Below are 16,301 nucleotides of genomic sequence, written 5' to 3'. Positions count from 1 at the left end.
CAGAGAGGGAGAAGCGTCAGTGAAATGCTGAACCCCAGCCCAGGGCTGCACTTCCAGAGCAGACCTGGTCAGGTTTGCAAACTCCACACTGGAGAACTCCCATCCAGGAGGGTTCAGCACTTCGAGAAGACCTGGTCTGGTTTGCAAACTCCACACTGGAGAACCGATTCATTAGGGTTCAGGGCTTCCAGAGCAGACCTGGTCTGGTTTGCAAACTCCGCACTGGAGAACCGATTCATTAGGGGTTCAGGGCTTCCAGAGCAGACCTGGTCTGGTTTGCAAACTCCGCACTGGAGAACTCCCATCCAGGAGGGTCCAGCTTATACTCTCTATCAGCAACATGACACTGAACAAATAATGGTGCAGCAAAAACAGCCAGCCATCAAAAATGTGGTTCATAATAAGTCTCTGACATTTTATTTGGCAGCCAATAAAAATAAAAATTACTATCAGCTCCAGCCACAGGATCCTCTTCTCCACCTCCAGCGGTTACAATCTGAAAATTAAAAAAATTAAAACGTTATCATAAAGGTGAAGCACAGAAAGCATCCTAGGAATCATTAAACAACACACACAAAATACTGGAGTAACTAAGGAGGGAGGGAGGGGAGCGGGGGGGCAAGGGGATGGGGGGGCGCGAGGAGGCAGGAGGGGGGAATATGAGGGTGAGAGGGTAGCACGGGGGGGGGAGCTGTGAACGTAGAAGCCACAGGGATTTACTGTGTAGAGAAAGACTGCCATTTCCAAGCTGATTGTAAAATGATCCTAACGTGTTGCAGATGTCCATCCACCACAAGGGAATGGATTTGGCTTGCCATGCTGATCCAAAGGTATTAAACAAGGGGAGAGGGGGAGAGGGGGGAGAGGGGGAGAGGGGGAGAGGGGGAGAGGGGGAGAGAGGGAGAGAGGGAGAGAGGGAGAGAGGGAGAGAGGGAGGGAGGGAGGGAGGGAGGGAGGGGGGAGGGGGAGAGGAGGAGGAGGAGGGGGGAGGGGGAGAGGAGGAGGAGGAGGGGGGAGGGGGAGAGGGAGAGGGGGAGGGGGAGAGGGGGAGGGGGAGAGGGGGAGAAAGGGGGAGAGAGAGAGAGAGGGAGAGAGAGGGAGAGAGAGGGAGAGAGAGGGAGAGAGAGGGAGACTGACAGACAGACAGACAGACAGACAGAGACAGACAGACTGACTCACGCAAAAGCAGCCCCAGGCAGTTGGGCAGAAACTAGAGGCCAGACTTTCAGAGCTCAGGTTTTAAAGAATCAACTCCAAATCTCAGCTCAACAATTGGGCAAGTGGCATGTTTTCTTTTATAGATTGCCTTACATGGATATTGCGTTCCTTGCAAATTTATGGAGAAGTCAAATGCTGTATGAGAAGCCTGAGGGGCCTGGGTAGGGTGGACTTGGAGAGACCGTCTCCTCCTGCTACCTAGCACTGGGATCTGTGTTTGAAAATAAGGGGCTTATTTAACATAGATCAGTGCAGGCCCTTCTGCCCATGATGTTGCAGCCACCTTTGAACCCACTCTAAGATCAATATAACCTGTCGCTCCCAAATAGTCCTCCATTTTTCTGTCAGAAATGTCCCTAATATATCTGCCTCTACCCCCTCCCTGGTAGCACATTCCTCGCACCCACCACCCTGTGTAAAAATATTACCTCTGACGTTCCCCCCTATACTATCCTCCAATCAGCTTAAAATTAAGCCCTCTAGTATTAGCCATCTCTGCCCTGGGAAAAAGTCTCAATCTATGCCTCTTATCATCTTGTACACCTCTATCAAGACACCTCTCATCCTCCTTCGCTCCAGAGAGAAAAGCCCCAGCTCACTCAACCCATCCTCATAAGGCACGCTCTGTAATCCAGGCAGCATCCTGGTCATTGTAAATTGTCCTGTGATTGGGTTAGGTTTAAATGGGTTTGTCAGAGGTTGCTGGGGCAGCATGGCCTGAAATAAATAAATCTCCTCTGCACCGTCTCTGAAGTTTCCACATCCTTCCTATAATGAGGCAACCAGAACCGAACACAATATTCCAAGTGTGGTCCAACTAGTTTTACAGAGCTACAATATTACCTTACAGCCTTTGAAATCAATCCCCCAATTAATGAAGGCCAACTAATTAAAAGAGATTTCCTCTCTCGGGGGGGGGGGTGCTTTGCAATTCCTCCTCAAAGGGTATGGGAAGCAGTTGAATATTTTAAAAGAAAAGCCCTTCCACTCATCAAGTCTGTGCCGAACTGTTTAAGCTGCCTACTCCCACTGACCTGCATCGGGACCATCGCTATCCATGCACCTATCCAAACTTTGCTTGAGCATTGAAATTGAGCTTGCTTGCAGCACTTGTGCACAGAAAACAGGAGCCAGTGGAACTCTTTGTAAGTTCCTTCAAGGTGTGAAATGGATGGGGGTGGGGGGTGGGGCTGTGGGAAGGTTTGGGAAGACCAGTAGAGTTGTGCTGTGTAGTTTCTTTCTGTGCCTTGCGGTGCATCAGGCAGCAACCTTGCTGTTTCCTAAGCATTTGTGTCGAATTGCTAGCTTGATGCTCAACACAGCACGGATGGAAAGCATGCAAGGAACTGACTGGACTCGAACCCAGTACCACTCGCCTCGAAGTCCAGTGCGGATACCATCGACCTGCTAAAAACTTGTAGTCAAGGGGGTGGCTGGGGGCAGCAATTGCAGTGCGTAAGCAGAACAGAGAACTGCTGTGCAGGCACACCACTTGTACGGGAGACGTGCACATTACTGGGCTGCAATCAATGGTGCTTTCACACCGGGACCACTAGACTCAAAAAGACAGTTACCTCCCTCATGCCATCAGACTGATCAACACCTCCACCCACTAACCGCACCACCACTACATCCACATCAACAAGTGTCACTTTACGTCCGTACACTCGGTCTACGTATATGTTGTTGTTCCTCTCCGCGCCTCGCGGCACATCCGGCTGCTACCTTGCCGTTTACTTAGCATTTGTCTGTTTTAAGAGGCTGAGTCGCTAGCTCGATGCTCAACACAGCACAGGCAGAAAGCACACAAGGAGCCAGCCGGATTCGAACACAGGACCAGGTGCCTCGACGTCCAGTGTGAATGTCACTGCACCACCGGCTGGCTAAGTCTACATATACGGTACACATTAAGTTTTATAGGATTGCTGTTATAATTATGTTTGTGCTTTCCTGTGTTTTTTTATGTTTATTGTTTCTTTTGTGTTGCCTTGGATCCACAATAACAATCACGTTGTTCTCTTTGTCACGTCATCATCATCATCATATGCTGTGTCATATGACATCATCATGTGCTATGTCATATGACTTCATGTGCTGTGTCATATGACATCATCATTATGTGCCATGTCATATGAGGGCAGTCGTGGTCTTTCCATGACCTTGATTGTTTCTGGCAAATTTTTCTACCAAAGTGGTTTGCCATTGCCTTCTTCTGGGCAGTGTCTTTACAAGATGGGTGACCCCAGCCATTTTCAATACTCTTCAGAGATTGTCTGCCTGGTGTCGGTGGTCACATAACCAGGACTTGTGACCTGCACCGGCTGCTCATACGAACACCCACCACCTGCTCCCGTGGCTTCACGTGACCTTGATCTTGGCGGGGGGGGGGGCGAGCACTATGCAGGTGCTACACCTTACTGAAGGGCAACCTGCAGGCTGGCAGAGGGAAGAAGCACATCTCCTTTGATAGACACATCTCCACCCCACTACCATTTACACTTCTGTATTGAAAAATGACAAGCAACAATCTTGAATTCCAAATCACTTCAACTGCAGTCTGTCTCATAAACATCACATCACATCATCTCTCCCTGACATCCCACCATCATTCTTCAAAAAAACATATTTTTGAACTAGCCTCAATAATTGGCCAAACTACACTCTCTTGGATGAGGAACTACCAAGTGCTCACTCTGGAAAAAAAGGATGGCCGCAGGTTTTTATAGATCCAGGGGGCTTCTCCCAGTTCGTCTGCGAAACAGCTTATTCTTCTTTTCTCACGACTCTCTTTTCAAGACAGCTGGGGTCCTGTCAGAGCCCATGATTTACAGTTGTACTACGGTTCTCCACAAGTGGTGGGTTTCCACACCAGCCGTGCAGCTTGGTGTTTTCATACCCGCAGGTGCAGCCTGTAAAACGTGTGCCTTTGGGGTGCTGCCCCGTAGATGACCAGTCCCTTGCTGATGTCGCCGACTGAAGACTAAAGCATCAAGACAGCAGGCGGTATGCACTGCTGTCAGAAGGAGGACCCTCTACTCGAGTGATCCTCTCTCTCACGCTCTCTTTTTGATGGTGAGTGAGATCCTGTCGGTCCTCAAGTTGGGGTGTGGGAGGGACCTCCAGAAGCAATATGAAAGATTGCAACATCAGAACAGAGAACTGCTGGTCTCACTCCCTCGCTAGTGGGTGAAAACCTATCCGGCATACAGTCAAGGTGTTCTGGGGGAGGTATTGTTGATGGTGCAAGTGGGGGGAGGGTCCATAATTTTGCTGCTGCTCATGTGTGGTGGGGGAGGTTGTGGGGGCTCTGACGTTTCTATCGTTCATTCTTTGGGGCTCTTTGTTTCAGGGGTGTCTGTGAAGAGTAAGAATATAAGGTTGTATACTGTATACATTCTCTGATGTCAAACTGAACCATTTGAGCTGTGGACAGACTGGACACTTACGTAACTTCTCGGAACGCCCGCTTCTCAACATATTTTAGCTTGTACTTCCTCTTGAACCTAAGGAAGAAAAATAAGAAACAGGTAAACAAAAAAACAGGTACAGATCAAACCCCTCTCAGGTGGGTATAAAATATCCCAGTGTGGAATGAGCACTCTCTTCACCCATGACTGTGTCTGCCTCTGCACCAATTCAATCATCAATCACGGCAAAGATTCGATTAATTACAAATAACTGCAGAACAGCAGAGAGGAGGTACAGAAACTGTTGTACTGGTGCAATAACCATAACTTTTCACTCAACATATTAACATTTTGTTGGGCATCACAGTAGCGTAGTGGTTAGCACAGCACTTTACAGTACAGGTGCTCCAGTTCCAATCACAAGTACGTTCTCCCTGTTCCCACTTGGGTTTCCTCCACAGTCCAAAAACGTACCAGTTAGTAGGTTAATTGGTCGTTGTAAATTAGGCTAGGGTTAAATCAGGTATTGCTGGGCAGTGCAGTTCAAAGGGCTGGAAGTATCTCAATAAATAAAAAATAATAAGCCAAAGAAACGAGTATCGATTTCAGGAAAGCAAGATGGTATGAACAAGCTGCACTGCTCATAAACAGCGAAGCAGTGGGAAGTTCTTGGGAGTGAACACGCCCTCTTGGACCACCAAAACTTCCTCCATCTTAGGGAAGGCTCAGCAGCACCTATACTATTTTACGAGTTTATAATCTGCCCCAAAAGCTGATGGTGAACTTTTGTCGATATGTAACTGTAAGCATACTGACCTACTGCATGACATCATGGTACATTGCTGCAACAAGATCGATCAGAAAGCACTTCAGCGGGTGATCAGGACATCACTGGGTTTCAACTACCAGATATGGAAACCATTTAGGTGAATTGGTCACTGTAAGTTGTCCTGCGATTAGACCAGCATTAAGTACGTGGGTGGCTGGGCAGTGCAGCTTGCTGAGCCAGAAGGGCCTCCTTCCTATGTATCTCCAAATAAATATTAATTTATTTCAGAGACGCTTGGATAGGTATATGGATGGGGGTGGGTTTGGAGGGATAGTCTCCAGGTGTAGTTGATGGACTAGTCAGTTTGGAATACATCAGATAGGTCAGAGGGCCTGTTTCTGTGCTCAGTACTCTGACTCTGAATCACCGTTGGGATAGCTGGAGGGGAGGGACTGGCATGATTCTGCCTCCAACTCCACCATACCCGACTCAGCTATAAAAACCTTGTTAGGGGGCAAGCTCCTGCCGTGTGTAACTGCATATTCACAGAAATCCACACCGTTCACATCCACTTACTTTGCTCTCAGTCTGGGTTCAATCAGATTCCTCTTCTGCAAGCTCTTAAAGCGGTCGCCAAGGATGCTTCCCTCTGGCTGTTGGAAACAAAGTTCATGTTACAGATTAAAGATTCAGTCACTGCTTCCCTTCAGTGTAGACACAAAATAGGCAAGTAGAGAAATTTAAAATCCTGATGAAAGGTCTAGCCCAAAGTGCCATCCGGTTATTCCTCTCCATAAATACTGCCTGACCTGCGGAGTTTTTCCAGCATTTTGTGTGTGTTGCTCTGCATTTCCAGCATCTGCAGAATCTCTTGTCTTCATCAATTTTCAACACCATTAAAATTGAAAGTTTAAAGTATAATTTATTATCAAAGTACATGCATTTCATCATATACAGCCCTGATTAATAGCTTTACACAAAGGACTTGAACACATCATCACCCACTTCCCCCTGGTAACCCCACCCCCTGTGCAGGGAGGAGAGACAAGAATGGAAAGGGAAAGTTATCCAGTGGGAGAGAAACGCTGAGGAGGCAGGTAAGTGGGTGGGGGGCAATAGAAGGTAAAAGGAGAGAAGCTACAGGTTGTAAGATTAATGCAGGAACAGAGGGAGAGAGCTAGGGGTGGAAGGGAAGTGGGGAAAGAGGGGGAAGGGGAGGGAAGGAAAGGGTGAAGAGGGAGTGAAGGTGAGGGGGAGTGAAGGTGGGGAGGAGTGAAGGTGGGGGGGGAGTGAAGGGGGAGTGGGGGAGGAAAGGGAGGGAGAGGAGGAAAGGGAGGGGGAGGGAAGGTGGGGGGGGAAGGAGATGTGTTGGTAGGTGGAACAGAGAGCAGGACATGAAGGGAATACACATTGAAAAGGAGGAAATAGCACAGGAAAGGGATAGGTGTGACAAGCCCATAACACAAGCTCTGAATCTTGTTCTGAACAATGCTGTAATACTAACCTTTAAAGCCCGGAGTGAACCAACAAGCTCATCACTGAGTTTCACTTCAAGGTCAGGGTCCTCATATCTGGAAGGAAAGCAAGTACACTCAGTAAGCTAAATACTATAATTAGAGTCTAGGGCAGGGTCCATGACATAGAAAGGTTGGGAACCCCTGCTACAGAGGTACAGACAGGGCAAATACAAGCAGGACTTTTTCCTCTGAGTTTCAGTGAGACTAGAATGAGAAGTCATAGGCTAAGGGTGAAAGGTGAAATGTTTAAGGGAACATGAACTTCTTCCCTCAGAGGGTGGTGAGAGTGTGGAACGAGCTGCTAGGGGAAGTTGTGGATACGGGTTCAATTGCAACATTTAAGAGAAGTTTGGACAGGTACATGGATAGGAGGGGTAGAAGTAGATAGAATAATAGTTCAGCATGGACTAGATGGGCTGAAGGGCCTGTGACTGTGTTATACTGCTAGATGCTAAAAATCAGAATTTAAAAAAATACAAGATCCTAATCCAATTAGTAGATCCCACACGGATAGCACCGACAGAATGGTCAGAATCAGAATAAGGTTTAGTATCACTGGCATATGTCATGAAATTTGTTGTCTTGTGGCAGCGGTACAATGCAGTACACAATATTAAAAATGTAAATTACACAAAGAAATATATACAAATTATATTAGTAATGCAAAAAGAAAGCAAAAAAAGTGAGTGAGTGTACGAGTTCACTGTCTAGTCAGAAAATGAATGGTGCAGGGAAAGAACGTTCCTCAGGCTCCTGTACCTCCTCCGTGAGGTAACGATGAAAAGAGGGCATGTCCCGGGTCATTAATGAAGAAGGCTACTTTGTTGTGGCATTGCCTTTTGAAGATGCTGAGAGGTCAATACTCCCTTAAAACACCTGATTTAATATTCTGTCATGTATTCCACCGCAGAACTACCTCCGTAGCCAGTGGTCTCTCCCCCTTGCAGGAAAGCAGTATCCATCATCAGGGACCTCCACCACCCAGGACGTGCTCCCTTCTCACTGTGCCACCAGGAAGAAGGTACAGGAGCCTCAGGTCCCACACCACCAGGTTCAGGAACAGTTATTACCCCACAATCATCAGGCTCTTGAACCAGAGGGAATAACTTAACTCAACTTCATTTAACCCATCACTGAAATGTTCCTACAACCAATGGATATTTCATCTCAAATTTATTGCATTGCCTCAAAAAGACGGTGTCCATCATTAAGGACCCCCATACCCCAGGACATGCCCTCGTTTCATTGCTACCATCAGGGAGGAGGTACAGAAGTGTGAAGACGCACACTCAATGATTCAGGAACAGCTTCTTCCCCGCTGTCATCAGATTTCTGGATGGACATAGAACCCTTGAACACTACCTCACTGCTTTTTTAATTACATATATATACACACACACAAACCTACTGTAATTCATGTTTTGTTTCTCTATTATTAAACACTGCATTGTACTCCTGATCTAAAGGTAACAAATTTTACAATATAGGCCCGTGATATTTAGCCTAATTCTGATTGTTCTTTTTGTATTTGCAGCTTTTTGTCCTCTGCATTCTGGTCCAATGCCCTCGTTGGGTAGTCTCTCATTACATGTTGTTACTATTCCATGGATTTGCTGAGTATGCCTACAGGAAAATGAATCTCGGGGTTGTATGTGGTGACATTATTGAATGTACTCTGATAATAAATTTTCTTTACTGAACAGCAGTGATGCCATTTTACACTGCAGTTTATGACCTCCCAGGCACTGAGAAGTGAGCTCGGTCTCAAAGCTCTCTCACTTCCTCTGAACATGTGCTACTCGCTTCATCAAAAGGGATTAGTTCCGATTATTGTCTTGACAAGCATTTCCCACATTAGTTGCCAGGAACCTTGTTTGTTCATTCTCAGCGTGTAAGCTGTTCAGTCAGTTTCCAGTCTCCAGCTTGTGACAAGACTGCACACAGCAGTAGAACAGAGAACGCGGAACAGTACACAGCACAGGAAGAGGCTCTTCAGCCCACAATGCTGTGTCTAACCAAATAGTGAACAAGTGGCCAATCTCTTCTGCCTACTCAATGTCCCTATCATTCCAATGTTCCTCACATCCATGTGCCTATCTAAAAGTCTCTTAAAATTTTCTAACATATCTGCCTTTACCACTACTTCAGGTAACACATTCCAGACTCTCTGTGTAACAAATTTGCCCCATAGCTCCTTTGAAATGACGCTCTCTCACCTTAAACCGAGGGGTCCCAATCCGAGGTCCACAGACCCCTCGGTTAAAGGTAAGGTTCCACGGTACAAAAAAGGTTGGGAACGCCGACCTTAAACCTCTGGTATTTAGACATTTCAACCCTGGGAAACAGATACTCCCTGTCTACTCTATCTATGACCCTCATAATCTTATAAACCTCTATCAGATCTCTCCTCAGACTCCGTGGCTCCAGAGAAAACAACCCAATTTTATCCAGCCTCTTGTGATAAAACAAGCCCTCGAATACAGGCAGCACCCTGGTAAGCCTCTTCTGTCCCCTCTCCAAAGCCTCAACGTCCTTCCTATAGTGGGGAGACCAGAACATATAAAGGGGCAACCAGTATAATGGGGTAGCGGCTCCACCCCTCCCTCAGCACATAACGATGACAAATTGGAATACCACCTTGGAAATCACTCACTACAATTTTCATACAGCTACCAAAAATGAGGTAAAGTTTTACATTCAGTTTTCCCCTCCTCAGATACGACATGGTAACAAGCTGTGTAGAGACCATTATCTCCCTGGATTGTGGGGCTTCCCTCCCAGTGAGACACATCCTTGACCGTCCTAGGAAGGAGTCTCTGAGATCTTGTTTACTTAGAACATGGACTAGAACAGCACAGGAACAGGCCATTTGCCCCAGTGTTGTGCAAAACCAGCTAATAAGCAAATCAAACACCCAGACACTATTCCCTCCTACCTACACAATGTCCATATCTCATTAAAGCCTCAGCATACTTCCCATAGTGGGGCGACACAGACCCTAACCCTAACACAGAAACCAACTTACACCTGGACAGACATGCATATAGAGGGACAAACTATAAGCAGTTAAGAAAGTTACTATTGGATGGGTGTCTTAGTCAGGGTTACATTAACGGTTACTACTTATAGTTGGATCCAAAGAAAATAATAGTATTTTTTAAAAAATATTGTTTAATGATTTAGAGATAGAGCACTGTAACATGCCCCTCTGGCCCAACAAGCCCAAGCCACTTATTTACACCCATGTAACCATTAACCTACCAACTGGTACGTTTGGAATGTGGGAGAAAACTGGAGTACACACAGGAAACCCACACAGTTGTTGGGGTGTATTCTGGAGACATGGAATATAGCAAATTTGATTTCAACAGCAACCAGTCTGCAGACTGAATTTAAAATGCTGCTCAGAACAATGGTGTTCCTGGAGCTGCAGACTGGGGTTGATTGCAAACCAGGAAACACCCCATTGACCTGAGATGTCTGCACATGCATGAATGCAGCTTAGATACAGCAGTGATCTACATTCATTTTGGGTGTCTGGAGTATTGATGTGAAGATCTAAGTGTTTGAAAATTGTATGTAATTCAAAGGAAGCATTGTAGATACATTGTCCTGCTGTTACCTTTTATCTTTAACATATAAAAATGTCATGTAATATTGGGTTAGGAAGCCTCTATCCAAGAGAATCTCCAATATGATGCCCGCTTCTTGTGCTGAATAAAGACTTCTATATTCACCAGCTTTAGTGTCTCTCCGGTGACTTCATTCACAGCCACAACAGAGGTCACAGGGAGAACTTACGAACTCCTTGCAGACAGCGGTAGGTATTGAATCCGGGTTGCTGGCGTTATAAAGCATTACGCTAACCACTATGCTTTCAACAATGACTATAATGCATCAAGTGACTTATCAATCAGCAAAATCACAGCGCACTGGGTGTGTTCAAAGCCGAGAGGGGTGGATATTTGGTCACGAAGGATTTGTAACCGGGGGAGCAGACTCAAGGGGTTTTTCGTGTTACTTTAAATATTTTCAAAGTAAAAGAATTGAGACCGAACAGCAGGATCATCCTGAGCACTGGGGGACAGACTCCGCCCAGCACTCCAACGATCATACTCCTAGCAGACAGACCATACACAGAGGAAATGCGAGAATGCTTACTTCAACCGGCCCAGTCTTCGGGGCTTGCTGGCTTCCGCCCTCCGTTTCTCCGCACGCCTGGCTTTCCTCTTTGCTAGCTCAACCTCCAGCTGCCTCACCTCGCCCTTGATGGAGCGGAGGCGGAACAGCTGCTGCTGCCTCTCCTGTGCCTGCTTCAGCTGCTTCAGCTTCTGGTCCTGAAAAGAACAAGGAGAGTACACGGAGCTGCAGTCAAACTGGTTGAGCAGGGGCATGGCATTCCCAAGTTAAGTTTGAAAGTCATGATCTTTCAGTAAGAATAACCTCTCTGTTCTCCCATCTCAGGGAGAGTGATCTCCTTGCAACATTATGAGCAGTTTCTGGGCCCCATATTTAAGAAAGGATGTTCTGGCATTGGAGAAGGCCCAGAGGAGGTTCAAGAGAATGATTCTGGGAATGACAGAGTTAACGTACAAGGAGCTCTGGGCCTGTACTCATTGGGGTGGGAGGGGGAGATCTCATTGGAATCTATCAAATATTGGAAGGCCTAGATAGAGAGGCTCCTTCCTATAGTGGGGGAGTCAAGGTCAAAATACAAAGACATCCCTTTAGTAGCAATGAACAGGAATTTCTTTAGCCAGGGGGTGGTGAATCTGTGGAATTCATTGCCAAAGACAGCTATGGAGGCAAAGTCATTGGATATATTTAAAGCAGAGGTTGGTAGGTTCTTGATTAGTCAGGGTGTCAAGGGTTACAGAGAGAAAATGGACAATGGGTTTGAGAGGGATAATACATGACGGAATGGCGGAACAGACTCAGTGGGCCAAATGGTGTAAATTTGTACCCACGTCTTAGGTCTTCTAGCACATTGGTAACAGAAGATGTAACTTGCAAGCAAAAGTCACTGAATTGTCACACCACTACATGAAGGAGGAAGGTGGAGAGGGCAGGGAAACAGTTGGTGTGAGAGTCCAACCCAAGCCGCACTCAGAGTTCAGAATGATTCTATCTGAATGCCAGCAAGGACAATGACCTAGGAAATCACACTTACAGCTTTAAAACAGTGTCATACCTTCTGTAAAACCCAAACAGACCACTGGTTGGGTTATAACGTCCACCCGTGTGTGAAAACTTCCACACTACACAACGCAGTTGCTGGAAGTCGCGTGAAGGCACATGAGCTGCTGCAGCTCTGAATGAGATAGTATTATTTGCACTGCCCTCAGTTCCCAGGCCGCCCACTTGGCAAAGCCCAGGAATCCCTGTGCTGTCCTCACATTCCCAGACGGCACAGCCGCAGGAATTCTTTGTGCGCAAGGATGTCTCTCATCATCAGGCAGTGAAATAATTCCAGTTTTCAGTTTTAAACACAAAGCTCTATATCAGGGGCTCCCAAACTTTTTCTAGTTTTATTTTATTGTTCAATATAACTATATTCTACTGTGCTTATCACGTCTATTTCAGGTCCTCCTAAGGCATCCTGAAGCCTAGGAAGGAATTATGTTTTGGAAATGTGTTGCAGGAACAGCCAGAGGGAGGTGAATCTGTGGAATCTGTCACCACAGGTGGCCATGGAGGTCAGGACATTGGGTATACTTAAGGCAGAGGTTGATAGTTTCTTGGTAAGTTAGAGTGTCAAAGGTTATGGGGTGAAGGCCAAAGAATGGGGTTAAGAGGAGGGAGAGAGGGAGAGAAAGAGCGAGAAAGAAAAAGGAGACAAAGAGATAGAGAGAAATAAAATGAAATAAAAATAAATACAAAGATATACAATTGATTAATTGATTAAGATAGAGTACGGAATAGGCCCTTCCAGCCGTGCCATCCAGCATTTCTCCAGTTTAATCCTAGCCGAACCACAGGACAATTTACAATGACCAATTAACCTACCAACCGGAATACCTTTGGACTGTGCAGGAAACTGGAGCTCCCGGAGGAAACCTACGCATCCACAGAGCAAACATACAGACTCCTTACAGACAGCAGGAACTGAGCCCGAGCCGCCTGTACTATAAAAGTGTTGCTCTAGCCACCATGCTATCACGCCACTGCGGTGGAATGACTATTCGAGAGACTGAATAGTCTACCTCTTCTCCTCCTAGGGCTTATGGTCTTATGGAAACATGGCAGATAACAGACAGGCAGTAATGCGATGACGGCCTGTTATAGTGATACTGGGTTAAGTAGAACAGTACAACATAGGAACAAGCCTTTCGGTCTACGATGACTGTACTAATCATGATTTCAAATTAAACTAATACCTTTTGCCTGCACATCATCCATATCTCTCCCATTCCTTGCATATTCTATTTATCCATCTAACAGCCTCTTGAACACCACAATGGTATCCGCTTTCACCACTACCCAGTGGCAGCTTGTTCCATTCACCCATCACTCTGCAAAAAAAAACTGCCCTACACACCACTTTTAAACTACCCCCCTCTCAGCCCAATACTCCATTAAGGCTTTACTCAATTCAGGAACTGACTCCGTGACTGTGACCTACAACCATCGTCACTCCCCCCAGCACTGAACTGACTCTGTGACTGACCTACAGCTATCGTCACTCCCTCAACACTGAATTGTCTGTGACTGTGACCTACAGCCATCGTCACTCCTCAGCACTGAACTGACTCAGTGGCTCTGGACTCATGTTCTGGGACTCTGTGTTTCATGTTCTATGTTACTTGTTTACTTTTTTATTTGCACAATTTGTTTTTTTCCCTGCAGATTGGTCTTTATCACCTGTTTCACTTGGAGAGCTATGAGCAGTTTTGAGAATGAGGGTGTGGGAACTCACTCAATGTTGAAAGGCCTTGATAGAGTGGATGTGGAGAGGATGTGGGCGGGGGGGTCTGAGACCAGAGAACACAGCCTCACAATAGAGGGACGTCCAATTAGTACAGTGATGAGGAGGAATTTCTATAGACAGATAGTGGTGAATCTGTGGAATTCATTGCCACAGGCAGCTGTTGAGGCTGTCATTGGGTGTATTAAGGCAGAGGCTGATAGATTCTTGGTTGGTCAGGGCATGAAGGGATACGGGGAGAAGGCAGGAGATTGGGGTTGAGAGAGAAATGGATCAGCCATGATGAAAATGGCAGAGCAGACTTGATGGGCTAAATAGCCTAATTCTGTTCCTGTATCTTATGGTATTTATTGTGTGGGGGTTTTGTTAAATGGATTCTATTGTGTTTCTTTGTTTTGTGGTTGTCTGCAAGGAGACAAATCTCAAGGATTTATACGGTATACATACTTAGATAATAAATGTAATTTTAGCCTGATATTGCAGGAGCATTATCTCTCTCTCTCCCTCATGAGAGAGAGTCTGTCTGTGATGTCTGTGTTGGATTGGACAGTAGTTTTTTATGGAATCTAGATCATGGTCCCTATGGGAGCTTTGCTATTGCTTGTATGGTGGGTGGTGGGGGTTTGAAGCTTTCTCTGAAGCAAGTTGGGGATTGGGAGGGGGAGGCGGCTTCGGGGTTCTAACATTTTCTGTCATTCATTCTTTGTATTTTTCTGTTTCATGGATGTCTGTGAAAAGTAAGAATTTCAGGTTGTATACTGTACATTCTCTGATATTAAATTGAATCTTGAATGCACTTTAAAGCTATGTCTTCATACATTCAACATATCTTCCACAGATTTAAAATTCTCGCTGTCTGCCCTCTCTGTGGCTTTCATAATTCCGCAAACTTCCCCTCAATTATTGTAGTAACGTACTAGCCCAGGGGGCTACACAAGTGGCAACAGTCCTATCAGTTTTAAGAAATTTGAAAGACTATGAATGCAAGAATGAAAAGGTATCGAACAGCTTATTCTTGTAGATACATTTTATTATGAAATTTATTTCAATTTTTAAAAAACCTGTTAGTTCTCCCCTCAGCCTGCAACACTCCAGAGAAAAGAAAACAATCTTAGCTTGCCCAACCTCTCCTTATAGCTATTACCCTCCAATCCAGGCAGAAGTCCGGAGAACCTCTTCTGTACCCTCTCCAAGTCACACCCTTCCTATAATGGGCTGGGCAGAATAGCACACAACAAAAGAGCACTCTAACCACACCTGCAACATGACTTCCTGACTCTTGTATTCTGTGCTTCTAGCATGGGCTAGTGATGATGCTTAGCATTCGATAAGATTCAAAACTCTCCTCCTCTCCAAAATAACACTAGCAAATTTTGGTTTAACATCTACTGAATGATTAGATAGGACCTAGGTGTAACATCTCATCCAGCATTCTTTGTTATCGCTGGAAAGTTAGTCTGAATTTTGCTTTTATGGAGTTCAAAGTGAATTTATTATCAAAGTACATATATGTCACCATGTACAATCCTGAAATTCATTTTCTTGCAGGCATATTCAATAATTCCAAAGTAAAATAGTAACCATAATAAAATCAATGAAAGATCGTACCCACTTGGGCATTCAACCAGATTGCAAAAGATTGCACAAATTGTGCAAATACAAAAATAAAGAAATAATAATAAATAAATAAGCAATAAATATCAAGAACATGAGATGATGGAGCTTAGGAAGATGATGGCACCTAATGGCGACTCCTTTGCTTACATCTTCGGAAACAGCTCTATTTCTATCTTTGATATCTCTCTTTTTTTTCCTTTCAAGGTTCTTTTGAAGACATGACCTGGAGTTACACGCTGACTTCAGTTCTTTGTGGAAATGGAACCTGCTCTCGGGGCCTCATGACCAGCCGCTTTTTGATATGCCAAGCACGAGGCCTGGAAGTCTAGCGTGCCTCCAGGGTGCCAGATTTTCGTGGCTCTGGAGGCAGGTGGATTCAGGGCCGGTGCCGCCACCTGATGTGTCGTGGCAGTACACAGAAGGTCGAAAGCAACAAGGAGTCTGCTGGCTGTGTGCCCAGAGACCCGTGTTCTTTGGGCACAGAGCTCAGAAAAAGTGATGCAAATACCATAAATCAGTGAGGTGTCTCCCCTCTCGCTGTGAAACGAGGACAACTCTTTTTTCCTTATTAGGGAGAGAGAGCCTGTAATATGTCGAATTACCAGGTGAATCAGTAGTCTTTGGAGTACTGTAAGTCTGTGCCTTTACTGATGCTTTGTTGCTCAGTGTTTTTGCTGGTGGGTGGGGGGTCTTTGCTTTGCTGCAGCTTATGCATGGGGGGGGAGCTTTGGGGTTCTAACCGTTAACTATCATTCATTCTTCAGACACTCCTCTGTTTTTGCGGATGTTTGCGAAGAAAAAGAATTTCAGGATGTATATTGTATACATTTTTGTGACAATAAATGCAC

The 16,301-nt window shown here is 45.6% G+C and overlaps 1 protein-coding gene across 1 annotated transcript in view; it reads right to left on the bottom strand.

Moving 5' to 3' along the window:
* Positions 1 to 394: 394 nt before the first annotated feature.
* The window catches only part of nop53 (NOP53 ribosome biogenesis factor), a 43,740-nt gene continuing 27,833 nt past the window's right edge, over positions 395 to 16,301 (bottom strand). Inside the window, exons 9-13 of the mRNA XM_072274429.1 lie at positions 11,073 to 11,248; positions 6,899 to 6,965; positions 5,971 to 6,047; positions 4,665 to 4,721; positions 395 to 496 (exon numbers count right to left, since the gene is read on the bottom strand). Coding sequence (XP_072130530.1) covers positions 490 to 496; positions 4,665 to 4,721; positions 5,971 to 6,047; positions 6,899 to 6,965; positions 11,073 to 11,248 — 384 coding nt within the window. The 3' untranslated portion in view covers positions 395 to 489. The remainder of the gene's footprint in view (positions 497 to 4,664; positions 4,722 to 5,970; positions 6,048 to 6,898; positions 6,966 to 11,072; positions 11,249 to 16,301) is intronic.

This window comes from Mobula birostris, chromosome 12 (assembly GCF_030028105.1).
Source record: "Mobula birostris isolate sMobBir1 chromosome 12, sMobBir1.hap1, whole genome shotgun sequence".
Classification (NCBI taxonomy): Eukaryota; Metazoa; Chordata; class Chondrichthyes; order Myliobatiformes; family Myliobatidae; genus Mobula; species Mobula birostris.
The sequence above is the reverse complement of the archived record's forward strand: the minus strand, read 5'-3'. Positions and strand labels throughout refer to the sequence as shown.